Source organism: Octodon degus, unplaced genomic scaffold, assembly GCF_000260255.1.
Source record: "Octodon degus isolate 3935 unplaced genomic scaffold, OctDeg1.0 scaffold00020, whole genome shotgun sequence".
Classification (NCBI taxonomy): domain Eukaryota; kingdom Metazoa; phylum Chordata; class Mammalia; order Rodentia; family Octodontidae; genus Octodon; species Octodon degus.
This window is the reverse complement of record NW_004524596.1, coordinates 7688509-7701025: the sequence shown is the minus strand read 5'-3', so window position 1 is coordinate 7701025 and position 12517 is coordinate 7688509. Positions and strand designations below refer to the sequence as shown.

The 12517-nt window shown below is 41.1% G+C and overlaps 1 protein-coding gene across 1 annotated transcript in view; it reads left to right on the top strand.

The window, feature by feature from the left end:
- Positions 1-12517, top strand: part of Dhx57 (DExH-box helicase 57) — a 56796-nt gene that overhangs the window by 21576 nt on the left and 22703 nt on the right. Inside the window, exons 10-15 of the mRNA XM_004627631.2 lie at positions 1490-1623; positions 2071-2125; positions 5771-5976; positions 8939-9055; positions 10582-10678; positions 11503-11676. Coding sequence (XP_004627688.1) covers positions 1490-1623; positions 2071-2125; positions 5771-5976; positions 8939-9055; positions 10582-10678; positions 11503-11676 — 783 coding nt within the window. The remainder of the gene's footprint in view (positions 1-1489; positions 1624-2070; positions 2126-5770; positions 5977-8938; positions 9056-10581; positions 10679-11502; positions 11677-12517) is intronic.

Below are 12517 nucleotides of genomic sequence, written 5' to 3'. Positions count from 1 at the left end.
TCTCTCTCTCTCTCTCTCTCTCTCTCAAATAAATAAAAAAAATTAAAAAAATATATATATGTTTACTTTTTAGAGAACTTTATTTTCAAATACACATTACAAGTGCTAAGCTCATTTTGTAAGTTAAGGAGTATTCATTGCACACTTAGTATATCCTGGTCATGGTTCTAGAGGATTGCAAGTTAAAGTCTAGGCTGGGCAAGGTAGCAGAAAGTAAAAAGAGGCATAGGTCTGTATTCAGAGCTGGGTTCAACCCCCAGTCCTGGGGAAATAAAAGGAAGAGAGGAAAAAACAAGATAAAGCAGGGAAATCACAACAAAAACGTAAAGGAGGGAGCACTGGAGTTTAAATCTGGTGAGAAAGGCCCTGCTGGAAAGTTATCTCTTGAGAAAGACTTGGGGGGAGTAAGGGGACCAACCTCGGGACAGTGGAGGAGACTGGGAGAGTTCAGGGGCGAGCAGCGGGCTAGGTGGGCAGAAGGATGTGAGTAGAGCGAGCTGCACACCCTGTCTAGAGCTTTGTTATCAGAGGCTCCAAGGAGAAATCACTGAAGGCTTTTGCAAAGAACGGTACATTCCTGTTGGTATTTGAACAGAATTACTAATTGCTGTATCGGGACAGAAATGAAGAGACCACTTGGGTATTTCTTTCCTATATTATGTGTTATTGTACAACTTAGGTTTTTTTTTTTCTTCTGACAAGTCTTAAGGGTGTTTTCACACTATTATGTGTAGTTCTTTTTTATTTTAATCCACCTTGTGTTACTCTGGTGACCAGATACTGTTACAGTCACCACTTCGATGGGGATCTGATAATTTCTAGTGTTTTACTAGTATAAACAGTGCTATAATGCAGATTGTTGGATATGCCTTTGTATGTTCTTGTAGATGTCAAGAAGTAGAATTATCAACTTGTTCATTAATCCTGTGGGTATTGTGATTGATACTGTACTAATTTTATTTTGGGAATCAGTAGCCTAATGATATTTGTTAGGTTTTTCGGCGGCATGATAAAGAGAGAGGAAAGATAAAAGAGGCCTTTATTGACTTGAAAGACACAGAGAGAATCCAAGGGAGATGGGGGGATCCTCTGGCCTGAGACAGTGGGAGCTGAGACTTAACCTTTGTCTGGGGCGGAGTTTGAGGGGCAGGTTTAATGACACTTGAGCTGATTGGGGTCTCCCTTGTGGCATGGGAAAAGTGAAAGGAAATTGTGTCCAGGACTGGGTTGGGAAAAAGAGGGGAGGTGGTCTCTGGGAAGATAAGCTGTTGTTTTAGGCTTTAGCCATGTTAGATGACCACCATAATAATTCAGCAATTCCTCCTGGGCCAGACCCTATCTCTTCGCACCAGGAGCATGACACGTCTTCCTAGGAGTTACATTTTTTCCCATGAGTCTTAACTATTCCTTGCACCAAATACATCAAAAGTTGCTAATATGTGTTGACTGAATTTGATTGATCCTCAGATGTTTCTTTTATTTCCTTTAGTGACTTCTTGCTGCTAGTTTTGAAGGATATTGTGTCACAGAGGCCAACTCTTCAAGTCATTCTAATGAGTGCGACTTTAAATGCTGAACTCTTTTCAGAATATTTCAATTCCTGCCCAGTTATTACTATACCAGGTGACTAAATGCATCATTACATATGTATCATTCTAATAAGCAAATATAATTATTTTAAAATTCACTTGAGAAATAAATTATTAGGTACTTATCCCTCATTCTAGAGGAGAACATTTATAACAAATATAATCATATCCATATGATACAATTAATAAGGAGGTAATATATCCACTTGCCAAGAAACTTCAGTTTTATATATGACTTTAAAAAGTTTTGGGTAAGCTGAGCATGGAAGAGCATGCCTACAATCCCAGCACTTGAGAGGCTGAAGCAGGAGGATTTCCATGTGTTCAAGGCCAGCCTGGAATACAAAGTGAATTCAAGGCCAGCCTGAATTGTGTAGTTAGACCCTGTTTCAAGGGAAAGAAAAAAAAAAAACAAAAACTATTGCAAGGTAATTTAATGGGTGTTCTGAGAACTTTTCTGTATATTTTTTTGTTTTTCTAGGTCGTACCTTTCCTGTGGATCAGTTTTTTCTGGAAGATGCAGTTTCTATGACAAGGTAAACAAAACGTTAAGGTTCATCAAATCTTGTCATACCTTAATATGCCATTATACTAATACAGGTATTAGTCCTTCTACTGATTTTTCCATTTCAGTACTTTGTTTTCTTCGTTCCTTCAGCAAATAGACTACCAGCGGGTTGGGGTTTTTTTTGGCGGAACCGGGGATTGAACTCAGATCCTTGCATTTGCCAGTCAAGCACTTATCCTACTGAGCCATCTCCCTGGCCCCTACCAGAGGTTTTTGTTTTGTTTTGTTTTTTTATTTTTTATTTTTTGTCGACTCAGCCCGTCCTGAAGGCAGGGCTGGTACAGCATGTGGTGCCAGGGATCAAACGGCCTGCGGTCACCTGTGGCTGCCTAAGCTTGCCTAAGCATTTTAGACTGATGAGCTATCTCGCTGGCCCCAGAATGCCAGAGTTTAAATCCCTCTCCTTACTAACTGTAAGTCTGGCAAGTAGTATAAATTCCATGTCTCACTTTCGCCATACATAAATGAGGATGTTAATAGCTGCTTCACAGGTGTATGATGACAATTGATCAGAGAGCTAAAGATTGTCAGGTTAGAGCTGTGCCTGCCTCATTGGACCTGCTTTTGGGGAAGGGTTACTTTTTGAGGATCTCATTGTGTACTTCAGGCTGGCCTTGAACTCAGTATGTAGCCCTTGAACTTGTGGCAGTCCTCCTGCCTCAGCTTCCCAGTGCTGGAATTATAGGTGTGTGTCACTGCTCCCCGTATGGATATACTTTTCAAAAGTTAGCTATTACTCTTATCTTTCTGCTCTCAAGGAGCTTGTAGTACAATCTGGATAGCAAAATATCTCTGTAAATGATTTCAGTATTGAGTAGAAAATGCAAATAACCATTGTAGACAACCAGAATTCTCTACTGTTCTTTAACCTTGAGAATCCCCAAGATTTTATCCCTCCCGTGTTTCTTCTCACAATGAAGCTTCCCACTTACTACCTTATATTCATAGCATCTTAGCTCTCTGTGACAAGAACAATGTCTTCATTGCCAACTTCTATGTTCTAGGATGAAAACTCCTTTGAGACCCAGCACCTTTAAGTACAACTCAGTTTTCCCCAACTGCCCATAATGTCTTAGTCACTTTCCTCATCCTGGGACAAAATGCCCAGCACCTCAACACATCTGAGAAGTTTCAGTCTGCATGGTTAATGGCATAATGGAAGGCCTGGCTGGGGTGAAGAAGAGCTGCTTACCTCAAGGAGCACAGGAAGCAGCAGGGAGGAGCTGGGGGGAGGGTACACCCTCAAGTCATCCTCAGTGACTCTCTCTTCAGCCAGATCCCTCCTAACAGCAAGTCATCTGTAGCACACACATCCCCTCACCTTCCTAACGCCTACCTAGGATCACGTGATACCTTCTGAGACATCTAAAGTGTAGCACCTAATAAGGGCTATTTCATGTGTATGTGATTTATTTATTTATTCATTGAGACAGAATCTCACTATGTAGTTCAGACTCACCTTGAACTCACTATTTAGCTCATGTCACCTTGAACTCACAAGGTGTTTCTTGCCTCAGCCTCTCAGGTGCTGGGATTATAGGCATGCACTACCATGCCCAGCTCCACATGTATTAGATGGGATAGCATTATCAAGTCAAAAACCCAAAACCTCTGGCTCTCAGATTTTACTGTTATGAGAAGACCTAGGTCCTGCCTTATTCCCCTTGAATATGAGTTTCTGAGGAAATCGCCTTGCTCGAGTTTTCTAACTCACTGCCTAGAGGAGTGAGTCAGAATCCTTCTCTTCTTATGGGCTTTCTCCAGCTTCCTGTAACCCATACTCTGGACAGTTGGCACATATCAATTGGCTGCAGCCTGTTTTACCTTCCTTCCACATTCTCCTGTCCACACAAACCATAATGCTATCTGACCTAGTGTTTCTCACATAGGCCATACTGTTACGTTACATCTTGATTCCTTCTCTCTTCTTGCTTATCTAGTCATTCTGTAACATCCAACTTGAATGAAATTTTCCTCTGTATGAATCAGCTACTTCTTCTTGAGAACTTGTAGGGTTTTCTCTTTTTTTTTTTTTCTTCTCCCTCTCCCTCTCCCGCCTCTCCCTTTCCCTCCCCCACCTCTCCCTCCTTGTCTCCCTCCATCTCTCCCCCTCCCCCTCCCCCTCCTCCCCTGTGGAGCAGTTCCAGGGGAACTCTGTCAATGCCAGATTTCTTTTTTTTTTTTTTTTTTTTTTGTGGAACCGGGGATTGAACTCAGGCCCTTGTGCTTGCCAGGCAAGAGCTTATTCTACTGAGCCATCTCCCTGGCCCCAATGCCAGATTTCTTGAATAATATTCTTTCTTATGTACTATGATGTCATGACCAGTCCCTGTCACAGAACAGGCATTTGGTAAATGTTAAATGAACAAGTGAATGTTGAATGTGAAAAGAGGTCAAGACATTGGTTGGAAGAAAGAGATTGAAAGAACTTCCCTTATAGGTCCACATTCTTTTTTAGACTGTGTCTCACTATATAGTCCATTGTAGACCATGTTTTCATTTTATTTCTTTGTTTCTTTATGTCTTTGTTTATTTGAGTATTTTTATACTGGGAATTGAACTTAGAACCTCATGCATGCTAGGCAAGTGCTGTAGTCACTGCTGCATCCTTGGCCTTTAGACCTCACTTTAAAACTAAAGTACACTTCCTGCAAATGAAAAAAAATTTTTTTTGAGACAGAGCCTCACTATATAATCCATGCTGGCCTCAAACTCATGGCTATCCTCCTGCCTCAGCTTCATGAGTACTGGGATTATAGTTGTGTGCCACCATGCCTAGCTCATCTGCAAATGAAATTTTATAGGAGAGCATAAAAAAAATAATAATAAATAAAAAAACAGGAGTGACCTAAGGTCAGGGGAATAGAACCCCTGCTTGCCTGCCATGCTCCCATCCCTTACCTTTCCCCAGGGGATCTAAGCAACATTTAGGGCTTAAGAAAGATAGCTTCAAAGCAGTTACCTAGGCCACTTCCCCCACATGATGAGAAAATCATTGAGGTCTCTGATACTGATTTGCTAAAAGTTTTGTGGCATAAAACTCAAATACAGAACTTCTGGTTTCAAATATGGTTGTTTTTCAGTTGCCATAATGTCTAATAGTATTATTCACAGAAGCTAAACTATCTAATAAGAGTTTTGAAATACTTTGAGGATGGTCTTATAGAGATGTTCAGTGTAGAACTTTGTGCAAGTGAAGTTTAAGTCTATTTTTGGATCCAGATTTGGATGCAACAAGAGGAGTCCACTGCCTGGGAATTACAATTGAGGCTGTTGGGTGTGGAGCCAACAGGCATGGAAGAAAAGAAAGCAAGGGAAGTGTTACCGCGGGTACTGCCCAGGTGTGTCTTCTGACTGTCTGTGCCCTTTTTCCCAGATAGGGCTTTCCTGCAAATTCTGACCTGATTTCCTAGACAGAATCAAAGGCATTCCAGTGTGTTGCCAAAGAAAACTAGGGCACAGCCAGCAGAATCCCAAGCTGGAGGAAGGATAGCACTTGAGTGGGACAGAACAGAGCAGCGTTCCACTTCCTAAGCATATAAAGTAGGTGAATGCTTTCGTTCCTCACCAACAACCTCCCACCACGCTCACATTCCTTCATCTTTCTTCACAGGTACGTGTTACATGACGGGAGCCCCTATGTGCGCTCCGTAAAGCAGATGGAGAAGGAGAAACTGAAAGCGAGGCGCAGCAGAACTGCGTTTGAGGAAGTGGAAGAAGACCTGCGGCTGTCGCTCCACCTCCAGGACCTGGAGTCCGTCAAAGACGCGGTGCCCGATCAACAGTTAGATTTTAAGCAGCTCCTGGTCCGCTATAAAGGTAAACTTCTTTCCAGAGAAACACTGATTATGCTGAAATTTTCTAGTATTGTTCCCCACCATGGGCCAGAAGAAGAAAAATATAATCTTTATTGTACAGTTATTGCCATCAGAACCTTAAACTTAGAAAAGTAACAGGTCCAAAGCATATTTACATTATGTTATTACTGTGTTTGCCAGTGAGGTTTTTCTGATTATTAAGAAATATGTGCCATTAGAGAAAAATTGGGAGGGAGTAAAATGTAAATTATATACTTGAGTGGCCGGGTGTGGTGGCACACACCTGTACGCCCAGCACTTGAGAGACGAAGCGGCAAGATTGCTGAGTTCAAGGCCAGCCCGAACTAAATCATGAGACTGTCTCAAAAATAAATAAAATAAAAATTATATTCTTGACCAATGTATAACTTTTCATTGATTTAAAAATAAGTAAAAATAAAATAAATATAAAATATAAATTGTTTTTGAGCAATTTATATCTTTGCAGTTTGACTTAAAATTTAGAAAAGAATTTGCAGAACTACAGTAAGCCTTCTATACCCTTTGCCCCAATTTACTGATTAATATTTTACTTTAATTGCTCTGTCATTGTCTTTGATTCTGTGTGTATGTTTGTTTCTTTTTCCTGAATCTTTGGAGAGTACACTTCAGATGTGCTGTTCCATTTTACTTCTAAGACTGATGTGTGCTTGCTAAGAATAGGGATGCACTCTTACATAAAAATACATTACAGTGGTCAAGATGAGGACACTTACCACTGATAATCTGGTTAATCCAAGTAGTCCATGTTTACATTTTACCAGTTATCTGAGTAGTGTCTATCATTGCTCTTTCCTCATGGTCCAGAGTCCTATCCAGAACCACGTAATGCATTTAGTATCCCTGTGTCTTTCCTTAGATCTGGAACAGCTCCTTAGCTTTATTTGCTTTTGGGACCTTGACAGTTTTAAAGATGATTCTGTAAATGTCCTTTCATTGAAGTGTGTCTGATATTTGCCCTTAATTAAATTTAAGTTGCATAATTAGGGCTGAATGTTCTTAATGTGTGTGGTGGTGAACGCCTGTAATCCCAGCACTTGGGAGGCTGAAAACAGGAGGATCACTGTGAGTCCCATCTGTGTAGTGAGACCCTGTACTAAGTACATAAAAAAAATGTTCTTAGTGTTTATCAGGAGGTACAAAATGTTGATTTTCCCCATCATTAGTGAAGCTAACTGGGTCACTTAGTTAAGGTTCTGTCCTGCATAGCTCCAGTTTATTCCCTTTGTTATGTCATTTGTAGAGACATCTGAGACTATTTAGAGATGATATATATCTTGTAAATTTCACCCAGTAGTTTTAGCCTTAGTCACAGGATTTTAAAATAACATGACTTACCTCGGCATGGTGACATATAACTGGTCCCAACTGCTTGAGAAGTTCAGGCAGGAGGAACATTGGAGCCCAGGAATTAGAGGCCAGACTGGGCAACATGGTGAGACCCTGCTTCCAGTAATCAGAACAGTAGCATCTGTACTGAGCATTTTGATTTATGTCACTAGGTGCTTCTTCCTCCCATGCCAGTTGTCATACAGATACTCTGAACCTGTGTGGTTTTCTGTGCTTATGCATAAGCTGGGCAGAATATACAGAAAATCTGTAGTTCTTCTTCGCCTTCTTCCTTAAAGCTTAGACTAGTGACAGCCCTCGGCTGCCCTTTATATTCTCTGGGCTTCCATCCCTGTTCTGTGTAGTGAGAAGCAAAAAGAAGGTGTTTGCCTTACATAGGAAAGAACCTCCAGCCCCTTACTGTTACTGCTTCTGTGCGGTAAGAGGCAAGTGAGTTTTCTTTTTTGACCTTTTCCAAAGACTATTCCCAACTCTGGATGAGGAATGGTAATCAGAAGTAAGGAGACTAGCCACTGTTCTGTAATATAAGAAGTGCACATAGCCCGAAACATTATTTACTCCCAATATCTTGAAGTGTAAGGGCGGAAGAGATTTGTTTCTTAGAGACTTGGGTTCAACTCCCAGAGTTTTCTTAAAAAAAAAATATACATAATCTTCAGCAAACTCCTTATCCTCTTTATGTCTCAGCTTCTCTATCTAAATAATGGAGTTGCATAGAACAGTAAACAACATAATCTATACATGATCTCTATGGGTTTGCTTAGTTTTTTGAGCTGCTTCTTCCTTATTTAAAAAGCCAGGTGCAGTAGTGCATGCTTAGAATCCCAGCTACGTGGAAGTCTGAGGGAGTAAGACTGCACGTGTGAGGCCAGCTTAAGTGATTTAGTAAGGCCCTGTCTCAGATTTAACAAAGAAAGGGCTGAGGATACAGGCTTGACACTCCCAGGGTACATTGCCCAGTGCACAAGCAGAAAGACAGACGGATGGACAGTCAGGCAGGCAGGCAGGCAAGTAGGTAGGCTGGCTGGCTAGCTAGCTGACCAGCCCAGAAGCTAGTAAAGGCTATGGTCTCTGTCCATTTCCTTCCACAAGTTACTGTTACCTGGACTTCCAGGTGATGTCTATTGGTTTGATTAAATCTGAAAGGGTTTCTGAAATGTGTTTGACTCTGAATTTTGTCTCTAGAACTTAAAGTTTCAATAAATATGTGCTGGTGAAATGGAGGAAGGAAGGAAGGAAGGAAGGAAGGAAGGGTTAACAGCGGCCCATCAAGCTTTACAACAGGCAGGAGCCTGCATTTGGGGTCATTGTTCACAAAAAAGTACTTCTGGGAAAACTGTATTTTCTGGTAGACTAAAAAGAAAAAAAGAGGAATCAAGACATATCAGTACAGGTACAAATTCCCTATGATGAATGTGAGCATTATGTATATCTAAATTATACCAATAAACTAATAAAAAACTTAAGTATATTAAATATGGACATTATTAAGTCAACTCAGCACTCACCCCCTTCACAGGCATTTTGTCTTCAAGAAGATATAATTATTCTTCTGAGTTTTTCCTTTTTTTCAGGAATCAGCAAATCAGTCATCAAAACAATGTCCATCATGGATTTTGAGAAGGTTAATCTTGAATTAATAGAAGCCTTATTGGAGTGGATTGTGGATGGCAAGCACTCCTACCCTCCAGGTAACTGTTGTTGTTCAGGCCACAGGTTAAACGCTCAGACCCCGGCCGAATGGGACTCTAGTCCTGAGCACCGGAATGACCCGTAAACTCTGTACACGGAGCTGCAAGGAATACATTCAGGACTGCGGCTTTGAGGTCTGATAAGTTTCCTGGGTCTGGGTCTGTGCCGTGGCCCAGCTACCGAGTCACTTGTGGGGGAACTGACACCCTCATGCTGGCTGGAGGATCCAGTGAGATAAGGCGCATGAACACTGTCTAGAATGAAGTATTAGTAGTCCTGCAGGATCTATTTCAGCCCTTTTACTGCAGCGTTCCATTTTATAGTAAGTTACATCCCTTATTTATGTAGTGGAGAAAGTAACTGTGATTAAATAATAGACTCTGTGTTCTTTATGGGTAGGTTCTTGTTTTATATCCTGTTGGACTAGGGCAGAGCCGACATAGGTATCCAGTATTTGTGGAGCTAGAAAGGAACTAGTGAAGAGAGGCTATCAATCTCTTTGTAAATAAAGCACGAACAAAGTAACTGCTCACTGAGTACGTGACTGATCCTGGCACTGTAATCCACTACTATCCATTCTTATTGCTCATATCCTTCAATGTAGAATTTTGAAGCCCATGAGCTATTTTTTTTTTTTAAATTTTATTTATTTGTGGGGGGGTGGCCAGCTCAGCCCACCAGGGGCGGGGCTGGCTGGCATGTGGTGCTGGGGGATTGAACCGCGGTCCCTGTGCTTTGCTAAGCTTGTTCTAAGTAGGTGCTTTAGACCACTGAGCCATCTCACCAGCTCCCCATGGCTATTAATATGACATTGCCTCTTTAAGATACATCTGAATTTAGATTACTCAGTTGACCATTCAGTGAGTTTCTTTTTCTCATCTTTAGTAAAATCTTTATAGGTTTAATTATTGAGGAAGAATCTTCCAGTCTGATAAGGTTCAAAGGATAATTTTCTGTAGAAACAATGTCAGCAGGCAGTGCACTAAGAAATGTTCAAAGAGCTTGGCTAACAAGTTCTGTTTAGCTTGGGGCATTATGCATTTTCACGCTTCAGTTCCTCCTGTTTTAGAAAGGTAGAGACACTCCACTTTTTCCTTAGTAAGTTAAGGATGTGTAGCAAACAACTTACTCATTTAAGTCACTGGGGACTTGACAAAGAAAATTGATAGTGAAAAAAATCTCAGTTTACAAGATTGGCTGGTGGATTGGTGAGATAGCTTAGCCAACTAAGCACCTGCTTAGGCAAGTGCAGGGACAGGGGTGTGATCGCCAGCACCACATGCTGTACTGGCCCCACCCCTAGGCACACTGAGCCGGCCACTGAGCCCAGGCGTGGTGGTGCACACCTGTAATCCCAGCACTGGGGAGGCTGAAAACAGGAGGATCAATGAGTCCGAGCTGTGTAGTAAGACCCTGCACCAAATATGGTAAAAAAAAAAAAAAAAAAGATTTGCTGGTGTAAATTAGCTTTATAATCTATATTAACTTTTCTTTTTCATTTATCTTATTCTTTTTTTATACCCAGGTGCTATTCTTGTATTCTTACCAGGACTAGCAGAAATCAAAATGCTGTATGAACAGCTGCAGTCTAATGCTCTTTTCAACAACAGACGTAGCAATCGGTAAGCTAGTTGCTTCCACATCCTTAATTATCTATTGCACTTACCTAGGAATTTAGTAACAGAAGGATCTCAGCAGTCTCCCGCCTCTGTAGACTCTGGTGTTTCTCCTTAGGCACACGGTATTGCCAGATGCAAATGGGCAAGCCTCTTTGCCTGGAGAAATCAGTTGCTCTGCCCCACCAAAGATACTTTTCTTCACTTAGCATAATGACTCAGCATACTTGTGTGTAATTCTAGTTTCCAGATTCCTGGTAAGGAGGGGAAGATAGAAGCAAACGTAACATTCAGAACAACAAAAAAATGCTAGCATTTTGAGAGAAAATAATATTTTTTTGGTACTGGGATTTGAACTCAGAGCCTTATGCTTGCCAGCTGGGCACTGGGAGAAGACAATTTTCAAATGCTATTTTAGTATCATGGCACCCAGGGTGTATATTTATATCTAAAGGGAAAGCCAGCTAACAGATGAACATTTCTAGAAGCATAAGGAGGAAATAGCTTACATCATTGTCTTTGTCTCTGTTTCTCTGAATTTAAAGGTAGAGGAAAGATTATTCTTTGCTACTTAGTTTGCTTTACGTTTGTTGCTTGTACAATCTTAAACTATTTATTCCTTGACTATTTACTATTTTTCACAGGTTGGTAACTGATTTTTAGTTACTAGATAAGGCTCAGAAAGGCTCTGCCCATTTAGAAGAGTTGGACCTTGAGGATAGTGTGCAGAAGCTGAATTCATGTTGGGAATTTGAGTACAAATACACTGACTAGATCTAAGTTCAGCGCTTTGTGCCAGCATCTTTAATGTGCTTTTTATTTGCTTTCAGATGTGTTATTCACCCACTTCACTCATCCTTATCCAGTGAAGAGCAGCAGGCTGTGTTTATAAAACCTCCAGCAGGTGTAACTAAGATTATAATTTCCACCAACATTGCTGAGACATCCATAACTATCGATGATGTTGTATATGTCATCGACTGTGGGAAAATGAAAGAAAAGAGGTATTCTCTTGGTGATATAACAGGGGGTCGGGTAAAAATGCTTCAGTTTGGGTGAGATAGATTTTTTTTTTCCAGTACCAAGGATTAAACTCCAGTTTATATTTGCCAGGTAGGCACTTAAGCCACTGAGCCATCACTCTGGCCGCAAATGCGGAGGTTTTTTGTTTTTGTTTTTTGCAGTACTGGGAATCAAACTTGGGACTGTGTGCTTGCCAGGCAGACACTTATGCTGCTGAGCTATATCTCTGGCCCCAATGCAGCTTTTAATGGCTGATACTAATGTACAGGAATTGTTTCAAAAATACTTTAGGAGAAGGAAGCATAGCTATATGAGTGATTCTGTAACCAAGAACATGGTTGTTGGAGTCAGATAAGGATATCAAATGAAAGCTTTGGAGCTGGCCAGATAGCTCAGCGGACTAAAGCCCCTGCTTAGGAAGACACAAGGGCCAGGCCTGCTGTGCCGACCGCACCCCCAGGGAGTGCTGAGACTGACTGAGACTGGGTGTGATGGTGCGCACCTATAATCCCAGTGCTTGGGAGGCGAAAAACAGGAGGATCACTACAAGTCCAATCTACATAGTGAGACCCTGCACTAAATACATTTAAAAAAAAAAAAAAAATGAAGTTTTAACCTCAGAAATAAGGAATTTGGTTTTTTTTCTCATTTTTAAATTTGATTTTATATATACTTAAATGAATTGTCTAAAGAAACTATGCAGCTGGGCATGGTGGCACATGCCTGTACTCCCAGCACTTGGGAGGCTGAGGCAGAGGAAATATTGCAAGTTTGAGATCAGCCTGGGCTACAAAGTGAACTCAAGGCCAACCTGAACTGCCT